We start from the raw sequence: 17,294 nt of genomic DNA, 5'->3' as shown, positions 1-17,294 counted from the left end.
CTGGGCATGACTTGCTCCCTATAAACGGGGGTGGGAAGTGTGCCACAAGGGAGCAGGGCCTGGTACAAACAGGGTGGGCGTTGAGGAAATGACTTTCAAATGCCGGGGGATGTATAAGGGCCATCTGGATTTTAAGCACCAGGAGGAAAGAAAAAAACCCTGCAGTTAAGCCACGACGCCCCATCGATTTGTAGACACTTCCTGGTTCAGAAGTATTCAGACGCGCACACAGGGGCTCGAGTGCCCCAAAGAGGAAACCGAGGCGCACCGAGGGGCCCGCAGGGACGGTCTTGGGGTACCCGAGCTCCGTCCTCTATGCCCCGTCCTGCCGGCCTCTCCGGCCGCCCCTCACACATTCCTTCGTTTGTTCTTTCTTTCTCCCGATCCCAGACTCAGACGATCCAATCCGTGGGTGCCCGGGGCGTGCGGCCGGACGCGAACGCTGCGGGGTGACCCCGGACTGGCGGTCCCTCAGCCTCAGCCTCCCGTGGGGGCCGGGGGGCGTGCTGGGCGCCGACGACCCTGCCAGCTCCTAGGCCCGCAGCCCTCCTCCAGTCGCGGGCCGGTACCGACCCGGTTACCCACACCCCGCCCCGCGCCCCCCCCACCCCGCGGGCCGCGGGCGGGGCGGGGGCAGAGTCCGCCCCCTCCCCCCCGGCGGCCCCGCCCCGTCCGCCCCTCCCGGGCCCTCCCCCCTCATCCCCCCCCACCCCCGGGCTGGGCCGGGCTCCGAGGCCATGTGACCCTGCGGCCCAGCCGGGACGCGACGGGACGCGGTGGGACGGGCGCCGGGGGTCGCGGGCGCGGCCCGGGCGGGGGCAGCATGGAGCGGAGGTGGGTCTTCGTACTGCTCGACGTGCTGTGCGTGCTGGTCGGTAAGAGCCTCAGGGGCCTGGGGGCGTGGGGAGACCCCTTCCCGGGCGGCCCCGTCCCCGATCCCCCCGAACTTTTGCAGGACCGGTGGGGGCCGCAGGGCCCCCACCCCTCGGAGGCCTCCGGAGGTGGGCGGAGCCTTGGCTCACCTCCTCGCCCCCTCCACCGGCCGCGACGTCTGCGCGCGCCCTCCGGGGCCTTGGTTTCCCCCGCGGGTCTCCAGTCGGAGGCGTCGGTGTCCCTCGCCCCTCCGCGACAGCAGGAAGTCGCCTCCGGGGCCGCTCGCCACCCCCACCCCCTTCACCGCCCGCCTCGACTGGCCAGGCCGGGCTGGTGATTCACGCGGGCGGCGGCCGGGTGGGGCTGGCAGGGCGGGGGGCGCGGCCGCGGGGCGCCCCTGTAGGCCCTCCGCCGCGCGCCTTGCTCCGGTCGGCTGGTTTTGGGAGGGCGGAGCCCCGGCCGGGGGCGCCCAGGCGGTGGTGGGATTCGAACACTCGCCCTCCGGTCTCCGGCCTGGGAGAGCCAGGAGAGAAACCGGGCCCCCGGCTGTTGTCGAACTGGGGGCCTCTGGGTGGCGCGAATCAAACCTGTCGGGCGAGTTTGCGGGCCAGGTTGGGGGAAGGGGCAGCCCCAGCCCCCTCTCCCCCACCCCCCAGGGGCTCGGAAACAAAGGCTGAGTGTTTGCTCCGGGGATGTGCGGACAATGGCCCCGGAATTCTACCCCTGCGCAGGGAGGGGCCCCTCCAGCCTCAACTGCCCTCCCGCAAGTCTGGTTCCTGCGCCTCCTCTGGGACGGGAGGGGTCTGCCCTGGCTGCAGGCCGAGGCAGTGCCTGCCCCCACGTCCCAGAAGTGACCCCTTTAGGGAAGGGCCAGGTGGCAGCTGGAAGTCCTGGGAGAGGGGGTTGTGTGTGTCTGGCCACCTTGGGCATCCTTTCCTGAGTACGTCTTTAATCGTTTTTGTGGCGCTTACTGTATACCAGACACTATGACGCCTGTGATAATTAAACCTTTTCCTCCAGTCAGCCTGTGAGGGGGTGCTGCCGTGTCCCCCAGTTTCCACCCAGGGATGTTTGGCTTCCCTCTGGAGGTCACACAGGCCAGGGGTGACTGAGGGGAGATTAGGTTGGGTAGGGTTGCCCGTGTGCCAGGGACTGGGGCCCAGGCCGACCCAGCTCCCAGTCGAGAAGCTTCAGTACAGCAGCAGTTCAGTTTTAGATGGTGACAAGGGCCCCGAGGGAAACACGGGGGTCGACACCAGGTCAGGAAGGTTCTGGCGTGTCTGCCGTGGGCACACCTGACTCCTAAATCCCAGGAGAGCCTGGCCCCAGGTCTGACCCTGGAAATTAGGATCTCCAGGGGAAAGGGCTGGGCCTGGGGAACAGGAGTTGGAGGTTGACTCACTGGCCCCTGCCATGGGAACCCCCATGGGAGCCCCTGCTCTGCTCAGGCCTTGGAAGTGGGGCTCGACTTGGTTTCTCAGCCTCTTCTAGCCCCTCTCCTCACCCCTGCAGGCCTCTGCTCCTCAGCCTCTCTGTCTCCAACCTGCTCGTATGCTCACCCCACCTCGCTCTCCCCAGCACTCGGCTCTCCACTCTCCAGCCTTTGTACTGGCCGCCCCTCTGGGGGTGCTCTTCCCCAGATGTCTTCTGAATTTCTAAGCCACCTTCCTTATGTGTCCTGCCCAACACTCCACTGACAGCCACGGTCACCTCCCAGTCTTGCCATGCCTGTTATTTTTATTCCCAGCCTCTCAGCTCCATGAGCCAGACCTCTGTGTTCTTCACTGAGCCTTTACCAGCATCAGCACCATCATGGGTGGTCCCCAAGGCTCTGAACTTGACCTTTGGAAGGGGGTGTGGCCCTGCCCTCCTCCTGCTCTGGTCACACCGTTTTTCACATGTCACCTGCCCTGCCAGGGCCAAAGGGCACTCTGCTTGGGTTTGTCACTGTGCTGCCACCCTGGGGGGGGGGGGGGTGCGGGGAGCCCTGTGTCCCAGCCGCCCTTGGCTCCTGGGGCCTCTGGACTCCAGGCCTGCGGCTGTGCCAGGCAGGGTCTGATCATGACTTGTGACTCCTGAATGTACCTTTGAATTGAGCTCCTTGGCCTGGGCTGGGCCTGTCTGGTCCCTGTGTGGCTGGCTCAGGGACAGCGTGTGGAGGCAGATGTCTCACCAGGTGTTCCTGGTCTGTGGCCAACCCTAGAACAAGCAGGGCGTTCTCATTTTGTGTGTATGTGTGCTTAAGTAGTCACTTAAGTAGTGTCCGATTCTTTGCGACACTATGGACTGTAGCCTGCCAGGTTCCTCTGTCCATGGGATTCTCCAGGCAAGAATACTGGAGTGGGTTGCCATGCCCTCCTCCAGGGGATCTTCCCAACCCAGGGATCGAACCCAAGTCTCTTATATCTCCTGCATCGGCAGGTGAGTTCTTTACCACTAGCACCACCTGGGAAGATACTTACCTCTGCCAGGCCCCACCTGAGAATGCTCCAGAGACTAGTCGTTGATGATGACAGGCCCCCCAGGTGCTCACTGTGGGGGAGCAGTGTCTGGGGAGTCATTCAGGTATCACAGGGTTATTGCAGATTACACAAGGTGAGGACCCTGGAGAAAGGCTGTGAGAGGGGCCCCAGGAGTGGGGTGGTCAGTGGGGCAGACGGGAGTCAGTCAGAACTGTTCTGGGCAGCCAGTGGGCTGTGAGCAGAGGCCCGGGTGGCTGCCTGCTGGCTTTGGGTGAAGAGCAGAGTGGAGGAGGCTGGAGGGGGAAGCAAGGGGTGGGAGAGGGTGGGCAGTGTGCAGAGGGTGGATGCTTGGCCTGGGCAGGACCTGAGTGTTGATCTGATGATGAAGGGGAATCACAGGGGTTTTAACCAGGGTGGCGACCTCTCACTTACTGTGAGGAAAGCTCCTTCTGACTGTCGGGTGGGCAGGGAGGTGAGGAGACCTGGAGGGAGACTGAGGCCGGGTCCAGGTGCCAGACGAGGGCACAGCTGGGTGTGGGGCTCAGCTGGGGAGCAGCTGTAGGGAGCACCTTATGGCTACCGGCCTCCTCTCCCCCCACCCCACCCAGCCGCTCTGCCCTGTGCCATCCTGACGTTCGTCAACACTCCGTACAAGCGAGGTTTCTACTGTGGAGATGACTCCATCCGATACCCCTACCGTCCAGACACCATCACCCATGGGCTCATGGCCGGGGTCATCATCACAGCCACTGTCATCCTTGTAAGGCAGGAGGGTGTGCGGGGCGGTGGCTGGGGCGTTGGAGGGCTGCCTGGGGTGGCGTTTGTGCGGAAGAGAGCCCTCTTGGGGTCCCCAGCTCCCCGCTGACCTCAGAGAGGCTGGGAACCCTGAAGCCTCCGGCTGCTGCCTGCAGGTGTCGGCCGGGGAAGCCTACCTGGTGTACACGGACCGCCTCTACTCCCGCTCTGATTTCAACAACTACCTGGCCGCCCTCTACAAGGTGGTGGGGACGTTCCTGTTTGGGGCGGCAGTGAGCCAGTCCCTGACAGACCTGGCCAAGTACATGACCGGCCGCCTGCGGCCCAACTTCCTGGCTGTGTGTGACCCTGACTGGAGCCGCGTCAACTGCTCGGCGTACGTGCAGGTGGAGGTGTGCAGGGGGAGCCCTGCTAACGTCACGGAGTCCAGGTGGGCAGTGCTCCCAGTGGGGAGGAGGGTGGGGGTTGCAGAAGGGCCCTCAGGAGCTGGGTATTGTGGGGTGAGCTGCCAGGTTGAGAAGGTGCGGAGAACGGGCAGGAGCAAGGCCTGGAGGTGCCCATGCCTGCATCATGCCAGCAGGGAGCTTAGGTGGGGCTGGGGTATCTGGCCCTGGGGCAGAGCAGGAGGTGTCAGGAGGGGTGACCCACTTCCCTGAAATGTCAGGCCCCCACCCTCACGTTCTGCTCTGTCCTCTCACCATCTCTACTGGTGAACTTTTCATTTGATTGATGTCCTATTTTCCTTCTTTAAAAATTTAATAAAATTCCCCAAACATAAAATCCACCAGTTTAACCATCTTAATATGCACAATTTGTTGGTTTCTAGTGCATTCCCAGGTGTGTATCCGTTTCCCTCTAATATTCTAGAATATTTTCATCACACACACACAAAGCCCACACCCAGGAGCTGTCACCCCCACCCCAGCCCCTGACAACCAGGAACCCACTCTGTGTCTGTGGATGGGCTTGTTTTGAACATTTCCTGTCAGTGGAATCACACCCTCTGTCCTTTTAGGTTTGGATTCTGCAGTGTTTCCAAGTTTAGGTGCTTGTATCTTTGTTATTATATCTCTGGATGGATTGATCCTTTTCTCACAGTGAATATCCTTTGTCTTGTTATTTGTTTTCTCTATACTGTATCTTTTAAAAAAATTTCTCCATTACTGCTTTTTTCCCCATTACTGCTTTTTCTGTTCATAAGTACTTATTGTGCAAAACGTTTGCAGCCATATATTTCCACCCCCTTATGAGGTTATTGTTACAGATTTTATCTTTATACACCATGTACTCATCAACATAGATTTTTATAATAACTGTTTTATATGGTTTTAAAAAAATTAAGCTATATTTGCCATGCTAAGTCACCTCAGTTTTTTCTCTGCAACCCAATGGGCTGGTAGCCCGCCAGGCTCCTCTGTCCATGGGATTCTCCAGGCAAGAATACTGGAGTGGGTTGCTATGTCCTCCAGGTGGTGGTTTAGTTGCTCAGTCCTGTCTGACTCTTTGCGACCCCATGGACTGTAGCCCGCCAGACTCCTCCGTCCAGTGGGTTCCCATGTCCTTCTCGGGACAAGGGGTCTTCCTGACCAAGGGATCGAACCCAGTCTCCTGCAATGCAGGCAGATTCTTTTACCCACTGAGCCACCAGGGAAACCCTGTCCTCCAGGGGATCTACCCAACTCAGGGATCAAACCCGTGTCTCTTATGTCTCCTGCATTGGCAGGTAGGTTCTTTACCACTAGTGCCATCTGGGAAACCCATAGTTGCCGCATTGTATTGCTTTCAGATGTATAGCATAATGATGTGATATCTACTGTGGAATGATCCAGTTAGTCTGGTTTTTTTTCTTTAGTGTAGCTGATTTTTATTTTTTTCTAAATCACGTAGGGAAAAATAGGATTATACACCAGAATGCATTCACACTGCTGTTTATGTTTTGTAATTACTTTTACTGGTGTCTTAGGTGTCTTTTTTGTAGATCTGAGTTACTGACTAGTACCCTTCATTCCTCCATGGAAGACTCCCTTTAACATTTCTCACAGAGCTTGTAGGCACATCAGCTATGGATTTTACTGGTTCTTGTTTGTTTGGAAATGTCTAACTTCTTTTTATTTTTACAGGATCATTTTGCCACGTGTAGAATTCATGATTCACAGGGTTTTCTCTCAGTACTTGGAATCCTTCTGGCCTCCATGGTTTCTGATGGGAAATTAACTGTTCATCTTATTGAGGATTTCTTGTACACAACGAATGCCTTCTCTTGCAGCTCTTGAGATCTTCACCATCTTTTGGTAGCTTGACTGTGCTGTGCTGTCTTAGAGTTTATCCTGTTTGGAGTTCATTGAGCCTTTGGGGTGTGTGGATGGATGTTTATCATCAAACATGGGAAGTTATTAGTCATTTCCTCTTCAAATATTCTTTCTGCCCCTTTCTCTGTTCTCCTTTTGGGACTCCTGTTTTACCTATGTTGGTACATTGGATGGTGTTCCACAAGACTGAAGTTCATTGAACTTTCTCCATTCTTTTCATTTTTTGTTCCTTAGACCAAAAGTCTTGATTAACCTGTCTCCATGTTCACATGCTCTTCTGCCTGCACAGTCTGCTTTTGAGCCCCTCTGGTGATTTCATCTTCCACATACTGTAGTTTTGAACTCCAGAATTTCTATTTGATTCCTTCTTACAACTTCTGTTTCTTTTTGGTACTCTTCTATTTGGTCAGACATCATTCTCACTTTAGCTCTCTGAACATATTTTAAATGGCAGATTAAAAGTCTTTATCTACCAAACTTAAAAAAAAAAAAAGAAGGCTTTATCTAGTAAGTCTGATATCTGAGTCTCTTAGCGACTGCTTCTAGGAATCGACTTTTTCCCCCCTGGGCATTTCCCACATTTTTTTGTGCATCTATTATAAATATTTATTGTTGTTGAAAACTTGCCTTTTTTTTTTTACATAAATAAACTGTTTACTTATTTACTTACTTTGCTGCACAAGGTCTATTTTAGCTGTAGCATGTGGGATCTAGATCCCTGACCAAGGAGGGAGCTGGGCTGCCTGCACTGGGAGTGGGGAGGGTTAGCCACTGGATCACCAGAGAAGTCCCTGGGCAGTTTTCTTTAAATTAATTAATTAATTTTAATTGGAGGATAATTATAATATTGTGATGGTTTTTGCCATACATCAACAGGAATTGGCTACAGGTATATATGTGTCCCCTTTCCCTGAGCATTTTTAATGTTATAATGCAGCATATATACCTATAATGTAGCATACATCTGGAAATCAGATTCTTCTATTGTTTTGCTGTTTGTTGGCATTGGTTGTTTGCTAGGTAAGTGTTCTGAACTAATTTTGTAAAGTCTTTGTTCTTTGTCACGAGTGGCTGTGAAGTTGTGCTGTTAGCTGAGTGATAGGCTAGTGAGTAGACAGATATGTCCTTAAATACCTGGAACCACGTAAGAAAAGTTTTCATTTTACAGATGGGCTTTGTGTGCTGTGTGGGGTACGTGAATGCTGAGGTTATGTGTGTGTTGGGGTACATGTGCCATGGTGAGGTACATCTGCCATGTTGGAGTTTGTATACTGGGGTGTGTGTGTGTTGGAGTAGGTGTGCTGTGGGGGGTACTTGTGCCGTGTTGGGTACATGTGCCATGTTGTTTTATGTGTGCTGAGTTGTGGTAGTGTGTGTCAGAGTAAGTGTGCTGTGTGGGGTATGTGTGTGTTGGGGTGAGTTGCTGTGTTGGGGTACATTGCTGTGTTGGGGTATGTATGCCGTGTGGGGTACGTGTGTGTTGGGGTTTGTGTGCTGTGTTGGGGTATGTGTGCCCTATGTGTGTTTTGGGGTATGTGTGCTGTGTGGGTACGTGTATATGTTGGGGTACATGTGCCACGTGGGCCGTGTCAGTTGACACGTCTGCGAGTTGGCCAGAGCGGAGAGTGGAGCACCTTGGCAGGTCTTTGCTGATGGGCCCAGCCTGACCCCCGGATTCCCAGCCTCATTCTGCAGAGCAGCTCACCCTGGCCTTTCCTCTTGGCTAGCCTTCTTATCCTGCTGCATTTACTGCCCCAGGCAGTGCTGACTATTGCATTTGCTGTCAGTATTTATGGACAGTGCTCCAGAGAGGCACTGGTCAGGACCGTACCGTCTCAGGCGTTGGGAGGTAGGTCTGCTCCTTTCTCTGGTTCACATGCCACCACCAGTCTGGTTCTGACCATTGTCAGTTTTCCAGTTGCTTTCATGGGGTGGGGTCTCTCAATCTGCCATTTTCTTTCTTGTCCATTGATGTCCTTTGTTTTTGTTCAGTTGCTTAGTTGTGTCTGACTCCTCATGACCCCATGGACTGCACCATACCAGGCTTCCCTGTTCTTCACCGTCTCCTGGAGCTTGCTCAAACTCATGTCCACTGAGTTGGCGATGTCATCCAGCCGTCTCATTTTCTGTCATCCCCTTCTCTTCCTGCCTTCAATCTTTCCCAGAATCAGGGTCTTTTCTAGTGAGTCGACTCTCTGCATGAGGTGGCCAAAGAATTGCAGCTTCAGCTTCAGCATCAGTCCTTCCAGTGAATATTCAGGGTTGATTTCCTTTAGGATTGACTGGTTTGATCTCCTTGCAGTCCACGGGACTGTCAAGAGTCTTCTCTAGCACCACAGTTCAAAAGCATCAATTTTTTAATGCCCAGCCTTCTTTATGGTCCAACTCACACCCATACTTGACTACTGGAAAAACCATAGCTTTTACTGTGCAGACATTTGTTGGCATAGTGATGTCTCTGCTTTTTAATACGTTGTGTAGGTTTGTCATAGCTTTTCTTCCAAGGAGCAAGTGTCTTAATTTCATGGCTGCAGTCACCATCCTCAGTGATTTTAGAGCCCAAGAAAATAAAGTCTGTCACTGTTTCCATTTTTCCCCCATCTATTTGTGATGGGACCAGATGCCATGATCTTTGTTTTTTGAGTGTTGAGTTTTAAGCCAGCCTTTTCACTCTCCTCTTTCACCTTCATCAAGAGGCTGTTTAGTTCCTCTTCACTTTCTGCCATAAGGGTGGTGTCATCTGCTTATCTGAGGTTATTGATATTTTTCCTGGCAGTCTTGATTCCAGCTTGAGCTTCTTCCAGCCTGTCATTTCGCATGCTGTACTCTGCATATAAGTTAAATAACCAAGGAGACAATATACAGCCTTGACTTACTCCTTTGATGTCCTTTGTTAAAACTTGAAATTCTATAAAAAGAAAATGCAAACCTTATATCAGTGAGCACAGGTGGAGAATAATCTTGAGAAGAAACACAGTGAAAGTGGAGCTGCTGTCTGGACCCAGTTGTGGGCCCTGGGTTCTGCCTTCAGGGCCTGAAGCAGCTTCGTGGTGATGCCTTAAAGCCCATGAGACTTGACCACATGGTCAGAAAATTGGAAGGGGAAGGACTAAGGGCATCCAGCGCTCGCCGTGTTTTTACATAAAGTCCTGGACCCTGGGGGGGCGAGGTGGGGGCCGGGTGTCTGGAGGTTGAGAACCGAGTAAATCCTTTGGCTGCCCTCTCCACACCACCCCCTGACCCCCACCACCCTCTGTCTCTCAGGCTGTCCTTCTACTCCGGACACTCCTCCTTTGGCATGTACTGCATGGTATTCTTGGCGGTGAGTCTGCTGTCTGTGACTGGCGTGTTGTGGCCATGGGCAGCCCTTCCCTGGGCCTTGGGAGAGCCAGGGCGGAGGTGGGGGTTCTGCCATGTTGATAAAAACTGGGGCCCCCGTGTCTGGGGATTCTAGGCTTGTGGCCCCAGGGTCGCCGTCCATGCGGCGGGCAGGGTGGGCCTGGCGGGTGCCCAGCTGACTCTGCTCTCGGACCCCAGCTCTATGTGCAGGCCCGGCTCTGCTGGAAGTGGGCACGGCTGCTGCGGCCCACCGTTCAGTTCTTCCTGGTAGCCTTCGCCCTGTACGTGGGCTACACCCGCGTGTCTGACCACAAACACCACTGGAGTGACGTTCTCGTCGGCCTCCTGCAGGGGGCGCTGGTGGCCAGCCTCACTGTGAGCTCCCAGGCCCCGACCCCCTGCCCTGACCCCACTCTGGGACCCCTGCCCTCTCTGGGCTGCCTCTCCAAGACCCTTGCCCTGTGCTCCCATCTTCCCTTCAGACCCCAACTCTGCTCTCTCACTGATTCCCCACTAGAGGCCCTCCAACTCCTGGGCTCCCCTGCCCCACTGTGCCCAGCCTGCCTGGCCTGTCCTGTTACCACTCAAGCAGCTCCTGCCTCCCTCTTCTCTGCCAGGTCCGGTACGTCTCAGACTTCTTCAAAGCTCGGCCCCCTCAGCACTGCCCGGAGGAGGAGGAGCTGGAACGGAAGCCCAGCCTGTCTCTGACGCTGGCCCTGGGCGAGACTGACCACAACCACTACGGGTATCCTGTGTCTTCCTCCTGAGGCCGGAGCTGCATCCAGCTGGGGCTCTGGTGGGGGCAGCATGTCCGTGGTCCTGGCAGGCCCCTCACCCAGCATGGTGAGGGCCCTGCACAGGCCCCAGGCTGGATCCTGGCAGGGACTTCACTAACTCCACCTTCTGTGCACTGGACCAGGCGTCTGAGGATGCCTGGGGCAGCCCTAGCATTTGGAGGGGAACGCTTCCTCAGAGCCCCCATCTTTTGTTGGCTTAGGGAAGGGACTGAGAGGTCCTGATGGATGCTGTTTTTGTAAAATGTAATGTATACATGGATTTTTAGTAAAATAGGGCATTTGCTTGACGAATGTTATCAGTACCTGTTTCTTGTGGCCGTTCTGAGGACTCTGTTCCTACAGCGGGGGTGCTTGCTGGTCGGGGGCTCAGCTGGGCCCAGGTGTGGACATAGCTGGGTGGGTCAGCCATGCCTGGGTTGCTACTCTGGTCTTATGGGCGAGAGGTAATTGGAAGGAAAGCCGACTGCCAGACTGGTCCAGTCTGCTGCAGGCCTATGCTAAGGTTGGGGGTCACCCTGCAGAGGGAGGGAGCCCTGAACAAAAGGTACCTGCTCTTGTTTGGCCCCCAAGGCCTGAGAGGCTAGGAGAGGCCTGAGTCCTGGTTGGGTGGAGAAGTGTCTCCACAGTAAGGAGGTGTCTGCTGGGGCACCCGGAGCAGGCCAGAGATTTGGATGTGGGTAGGATAATTGATGCTTTTGAACTATGATGTTGGAGAAGACTCTTGAGAGTCCCTTGGACTGCAAGGAGATCCAACCAGTCCATTCTAAAGGAGATTAGTCCTGGGTGTTCTTTGGAAGGACTGATGCTAAAGCTGAAACTCCAATACTTTGGCCACCTCATGCGAAGAGTTGACTCATTGGAAAAGACTCTGATGCTGGGAGGGATTGGGGGCAGGAGAAGAAGGGGATGACAGAGGATGAGATGTCTGGATGGCATCACTGACTCGATGGACATGAGTTTGAGTGAACTCCGGTAGTTGGTGATGGACAGGGAGGCCTGGCATACTGCGATTCATGGGGTTGCAAAGAGTTGGACACGACTGAGTGACTGAACTGAACTAAGGAGCATGGCCAGCACCCCAGAGATGACTGTGTGCAGAGCTGTGCCCAGGTTCAGTGAGGGGGCAGTTCCCCATTCTGCCAGGGTTGTTATGTGGAAGATGACATGTGCTGTTTGGGCCTGGAGCAGGCTCCTTGTCCCATTTCTGCTCAGGGATATATGCACCCCCTTCCCACCCAGGGCTCAGAGTCGCTCCCCTTTCGTGACCGGGACCCCTGCTCCCCAATTGTCCCATCTCAGCAGTGCCCACCTGCAGCTGAGCCCCTGAAGCTCCCAGTCCCCCCACTCTCTCAGTCAAGCTGACTCCGCCCCTCCTGCTACATGGACCCTGTGTACATAGCCCCTGCGTCCTCTGCCCTGGAATGGGAACCCCTCCCTCACCGTCCACATCAGTCAATGTCAGGGAAGCAGCACAGATGTGGCCACAAACACACCTCCAAAAGGGAAAATGGGTTTGAAAGCTCTGAGGGGGAGACTTCGTAATTGGGAAAAATTTAGAGAACGGGCAGTAGAGGGAAGCGTGGGCCCTAGTGGGAGTCCGGAAGTGAAGCAGACAGCGAGGGCTGGACTCCCGGCGCCAGGAAGGTGTCCAAGGTGACACTGGAGCTTCTGGGCCTGGCCACCGATGGGCCAGTGTCCCTGAAACTTTCTGAGTGCACAGAGCTCATCTGTGCAGTCACAGTGTGAGTAGGAAGTTTAATCTTCATCAAAGATCTGACCAAAATGGGTGGTTTCTTTTTAAGCTTCTGTTTCCATTTTATCTGCACCTAGAACCCATCTTATTCTGAAGCCCTTGCAGGACTGAGCAGAATAGTTTAATGCTTGGAGGCAAACATGGAGCCTAGCAGCCCTCCCTGGAGATGAAGAACTCCATAGCCCCAATGACCTTGAGGAGCAGAAGCGCAGGAGGAGGGAGATGAGAGTATGGTTCTTGGCTTTGACTCTGGGAGGGTCTCGGGCTCAACAAAGACCCCAAGGAACCACAGCGTGAGAGCAGAGTCCATCCCCAAAGGGTCTTCAGGCAGCTCACCCTTGGGGGGTGGTGCATGCACTGGCCTGCATCTTACTGAGAAGAGCAGAGATGCTCTGTCTCAGGTTCACTGATTCTTACGAATCCAGGCATCAGTATATGATCACACTGGAACTTATTGCTACACCCAGACGAAGCTGTGGGAAGCTCTTATGTGTAATCTGAGGTTTATGCTCCTTATGGTTCTACATCAAAAATTGTACTTTTCTTTTTTCCTCTCTATACAGTGGGGAATGGTGGTGGGGGTATTTAGTTGATTCTCATGGGCAGCTCCTAGATTCTTAGCCAGGTAAATATCATTTCTCATGGTATGCTCTCGATGTTCAATATCGCCCTACCATCAGATGTTAGTAGGCTTTGGAAAACCCCTCCTAACTTGAGTATTGAACCACATGCAGGAATTTCTGTTGTTTGTGAAGTGTGACACAGTGCTGTGGTTTTGTGGGAAGTCATCCTTGCTTTTTTACAGGTGCATACTGAAGAGTATTTGGAGGAGGAAATGGCAACTCACTCCAGTATTCCTGCCTGGAAAATCTCATGGACAGAGGAGCCTGGCGGGCTATAGTCCATGTGATTGCAAAGAATCAGACACGACTGAGCATGCATGTGCATGCGTGTGTGTACGTGCACGCACACACACACTGAAGAGTACAGGAATGAAACTTTTCAAGGGCTGTGACTGGCAGTATTTCACAAGACAAAAATGGGATGAAAATGTGGCAACATTTAGTAATTTAGTAATTGCTGGCGTATAGGTATCCATTGTGTCACTCTCTGTACTGTATTTTGAAAAATTTTCCATTAGTTCAAAACAGGAAAACTCTACCTAAGTAAATCTTCCTAAGTTGAAAAATCATGTATTCATTTGCTCATTCACTGTTTAAGTTGTAACAACCTAAAATCCTAATTGAAGCTCTTTGTAATGTTGGTGACTGTGGAAGTTTCAGCTCTTGATAACCAAAAGCAGTGGATGTGGTGTCCTCATGTCTCACCATGTTCATGTCTGTCTGAGCGAGGACAGGCCATTCGTAGGGGGGTCTCCATGTGGGGGGTCGCCCCCTGAGGCCATGTGGACTGGCATTCTTCCTGGAACTTAGTAGCCTCAAGCCTGCTTGTCTAGCCCCCTGAATGCTGTCAGCCGTCGAGCGCCTCTTATGGGGGAGCAGTTGGTACTGCAACTTTTAAAACCGGTGATTTTTCTTAAGCCTCTTCCAGCATATTTTCAGCAGCTGGACAGCTCCAGGGTCTCTGTCAGCCTGCGGACTTCCCATGTCTGACATAAACTTAGAATTTAAAGTTTCTTCTGTTGGCCTCATTTTTCTCAGTGTGACTTTTGGGGAACCAAGCAGCCCAGTTTGTACAATTGAAAGCCACGTTGTTGGGTGAATCTAGGGCACTAAGAATTTCCAACTGGAAGAAGGCTGGAATCGCTTGACCACAGGCTTCTACCCTATCCAGGTACACAGATCCCTGCCGTGCACATCTCTTCTTGGCCTCCAGAGAAAATACTGACCTCTCACATCAACTCCAGGGCACCAGATGGGGCTTTGTCCAAATATGCAAGCCACTGATGACACGAGGCTTTTAAAATTCAATTTAACGTAACAAAAATCCAGTTTATCAGTCACTGAAGGCAGAGGAGAAGATAAAGGACATTTCTGTCATCAGAGGAATACTATTGAAATATTTAGAGAATTAAAAAAAAATTTTACCTCTCCCCCACTATTTAGAGAATTAAATTTAGAATTAGGGTTAAGGTTCTGAGGTGAAGTGAAGGGTAGGGGTTAAGTTTGTTTGTTCAGTTGCACAGTGTGTCTGACTCTTTACGACCCCATGGACTGCAGGACACCTGACTTCCCTGTCCTTCACCATCTCCCAGAGCTTGCTCAAACTCATGTACACTGAGTTGGTGATGCCATCCAGGCATCTTGTCCTTTGTTGTCCCCTTTTCTTCCTGCCTTCAGTCTTTCCCAGCATCAGGGTCTTTTCTAATGAGTCAGTTTTTCACATCAGGTGACCAAAGTATTGGAGCTTCAGTTTCAGCATTAGTCCCTCCAATGAGTATTTGGGACTGATTTCCTTTAGGGGTTAAGGTTAGGGTCAGAAGTTAGGGTTAGGATGGGATTAAGGTCAAAATCTTAAGGAGTGGACGACAGCTCCACTTGCTTGGTGGCTGAGTATCTATATCCATTAACTGGAGTTTTCTGCATATACTAAACTGAAGGGAGAAATAACCATACAATTATAGTGGAGACTATACTATCCACTTTTGATAATGGGTAGATCTAACAACTAATGATCACCGCCCCTCCCCCCCCAAATCAGTGGACTTGAATAACAACACCACAGACCAAATGAACCTAACCAACATATGTATAACTTTTAGCCCAACAGCAGGGTATACATTCTTCACAAGTATGTATTGCACATTCTCAAGTCACAAGTCTTAAGACTGATATTCCAAGAGTCTTTTCTGACCACAGTGAAAGAAAACTAGAAATCAACAGTAGAAGGAAAACTGGAAAATTCACAAATAGGTGAAAATCAAACAATACACTTTGAATAATCAGTGGGCCAAAGAAGAAATAAAAAGTTAATTTAAAAGTATCTTGAGACAAAAATGAAAACAAATTACCAAAATTTGTGAGATGCAGTAAAAGCAGTACTAGGAGGGAAGTTTATAGTGATAAATGCCTGTATTAAAAAGGGAAAAAAATCTCCAGTAAGCACCCTTAGATTTCAAGGAACTATTGAAAAACTTGAACCAAAATTAGAAGGAAAAAATAAAGTTTAGAACAGAAATAAATACAATAGAGAACAGGAGAACAACATAAAAGATTAAAGCTAAGAGTTGGGTTTTTAATGATGAAAAAACTTTTTAAAAATTAGTTTTTATTGGAGTATAGTTGCTTATCAGTGTTACTGCTGTACAGTAAAGTGAATCAGCTATACGTATATGTGTATCTCTTTGGATTTCCTTCCCATTTAGGTCATCATAAAGCACTGAGTAGGGTTCCCTGTTGCTATTCAGTAGGTTCTCGTTAGTTCTCTATTTTATAGATAGTATCCATCTGAAAGGAGATCAGTCCTGGGTGTTCATTGGAAGGACTGATGCTAAAGCTGAAACTCCAATACTTTGGCCACCTCATGCGAAGAGTTGACTCACTGGAAAAGACCCTGATGCTGGGAGGGATTGGGGGCAGGAGGAGAAGGGGACGACAGAGGATGAGATGGCTGGATGGCATCATCAATGTGATGGACATGAGTTTGGGTAAACTCTGGGAGTTGGTGATGGACAGGGAGGCCTGGCATGCTGTGATTCATGGGGTCGCAAGAGTTGGACACGACTGAGTAACTGAACTGATCCGTGTATATATGTTAATCTTCTGCCAATTTTTTAGTTGTGTTTTCAGTCTTTTGGAGTTTGAATTGTGTGAATTCTTGGTCTGTTTTGAATATGAACTCTTTTTTTTACATGTATGGTTTGCAAGTATTGTCTCACATGCAGCAGGCTGCCTTTTCATTTTGTGGAGGGTTTCCTTTGTCACCACTGAAAAGCTTTTCAGTTGGATGGAATCCCATTGGCTTATTCTGCTTTTGTTACCCTTGCAGACTAGACAGATCCAGAAAATATTGCCACGATTGAAGTCAAAGAACGTGGAAGTCACCGGACTTCCCTGGTGGTGCAATGGCTGAACATTTGCCTGCTAATGCAAGGGACATGTGTTCAGTCCCTGGTCTGGGAAGATCCCACATACCATGGAACAAATAAGCCTGTTTACCACAACTACTGAAGCCCACGTGCTCTAGAGCCTGAGCTCTGCAACAAGAGAAGCCAGTGCAATGAGAAGCCCGTGCACCTCAACTAGAGAGTAGCCCCCTGCTTGCTGCAAGACAAAAAGCCATTGCCGCAGTGAAGACCCAGACCTGCCCACCGCACCCCCTTCCTCCATGTCTAGTAGGTGGGAGACCTGCTTCTCCTTTCCACTCCAGGAGCAGTTCTGGAACTGATCTGGGAGTGGTTCTGGGGTTTGCAGGCAGAGCCCCTGTTGCTGTGCCCCTCTTCCCCACACGAACATCCAGAGCAAGCTGTCTTCCCTGCTGCCTGAATACCCCCTCCCCACCCAGTATCTTCCGGAAAACTCAGGTTCTGCAGCAGGGTCTGCAGGCAGTGTGCATCTGGACCCACGTTCACATCTCTGTCAACACAGAACCTCCCTTGACTGCCTGCCCCCTGCTCACTGCCTCCCTATCTGACAGTAGCCCTGTGCAGGTCTCAGACCGATCGCCCTTCTCAGCCTCGTCCTGTTGTCAGAGCTGCTCTAGGCCCTTGTTGAAAACCCGTGAACCCACCTCTAAAAGCGATGTCCTTGCTCACAACCCTCCAACCCCTATCTTTAGCAGGAGTTAACAGAAGTCTTTAAAGGAGTCCAGAGAGAAGAGAGGAAGCTACCAAGAAAGAAAACCAGATGGAACCAGCTGGGACCAAGATGACCATGAATCTGACCTCCAGCAGACCTTGAGTCTCATTGTATGTTGATTTTACTGTATTATCATACTAGGTGACACACCTAGCTTGCCATGACCAGACAGGTAGAACCAAAAAATGGTAAAAAAGGAGGTGGCACCTCACTCCCTTGGAAAAGCCCTGCCCCTCCCCCTGATGCAC

General features: G+C 52.0%; 1 protein-coding gene across 2 annotated transcripts; it reads left to right on the top strand.

Annotated features, from left to right (window-relative positions):
* Positions 1–768: 768 nt before the first annotated feature.
* PLPP2 (phospholipid phosphatase 2) lies at positions 769–10,798 on the top strand. Of its 2 annotated transcripts, none has more exons than XM_068980247.1 (6): positions 769–875; positions 3,944–4,095; positions 4,247–4,521; positions 9,665–9,722; positions 9,938–10,114; positions 10,357–10,798. In XM_068980247.1, exons 1-6 carry the CDS (start codon positions 824–826, stop codon positions 10,504–10,506), a joined length of 864 nt encoding a protein of 287 aa, XP_068836348.1. In that variant the 5' UTR covers positions 769–823; the 3' UTR covers positions 10,507–10,798. The 2 variants fall into 2 exon arrangements, with proteins under 2 accessions (XP_068836348.1, XP_068836350.1); XM_068980249.1 differs by having other exon boundaries at positions 770–834.
* The last annotated feature ends 6,496 nt before the right edge of the window (positions 10,799–17,294 follow it).

The sequence above is a fragment of the Capricornis sumatraensis genome, chromosome 9 (genome assembly GCF_032405125.1).
Source record: "Capricornis sumatraensis isolate serow.1 chromosome 9, serow.2, whole genome shotgun sequence".
In the NCBI taxonomy this organism is placed as follows: Eukaryota; Metazoa; Chordata; class Mammalia; order Artiodactyla; family Bovidae; genus Capricornis; species Capricornis sumatraensis.
Note: the sequence above shows the minus strand (reverse complement) of the source record. Positions and strands in the feature narration are given on the sequence as shown.

What these genes read in the sequence shown, in the direction of transcription:
- PLPP2 (XM_068980247.1), top strand. Translation starts at nt 824, where the DNA reads ATGGAGCGGAGGTGGGTCTTCGTACTGCTCGACGTGCTGTGCGTGCTG. An exon ending in GCTAACGTCACGGAGTCCAG is followed by an intron (nt 4,522 to 9,664) that starts GTGGGCAGTGCT and finishes TCTGTCTCTCAG; the next exon opens with GCTGTCCTTCTACTCCGGAC. An exon ending in ACTGCATGGTATTCTTGGCG is followed by an intron (nt 9,723 to 9,937) that starts GTGAGTCTGCTG and finishes CTCGGACCCCAG; the next exon opens with CTCTATGTGCAGGCCCGGCT.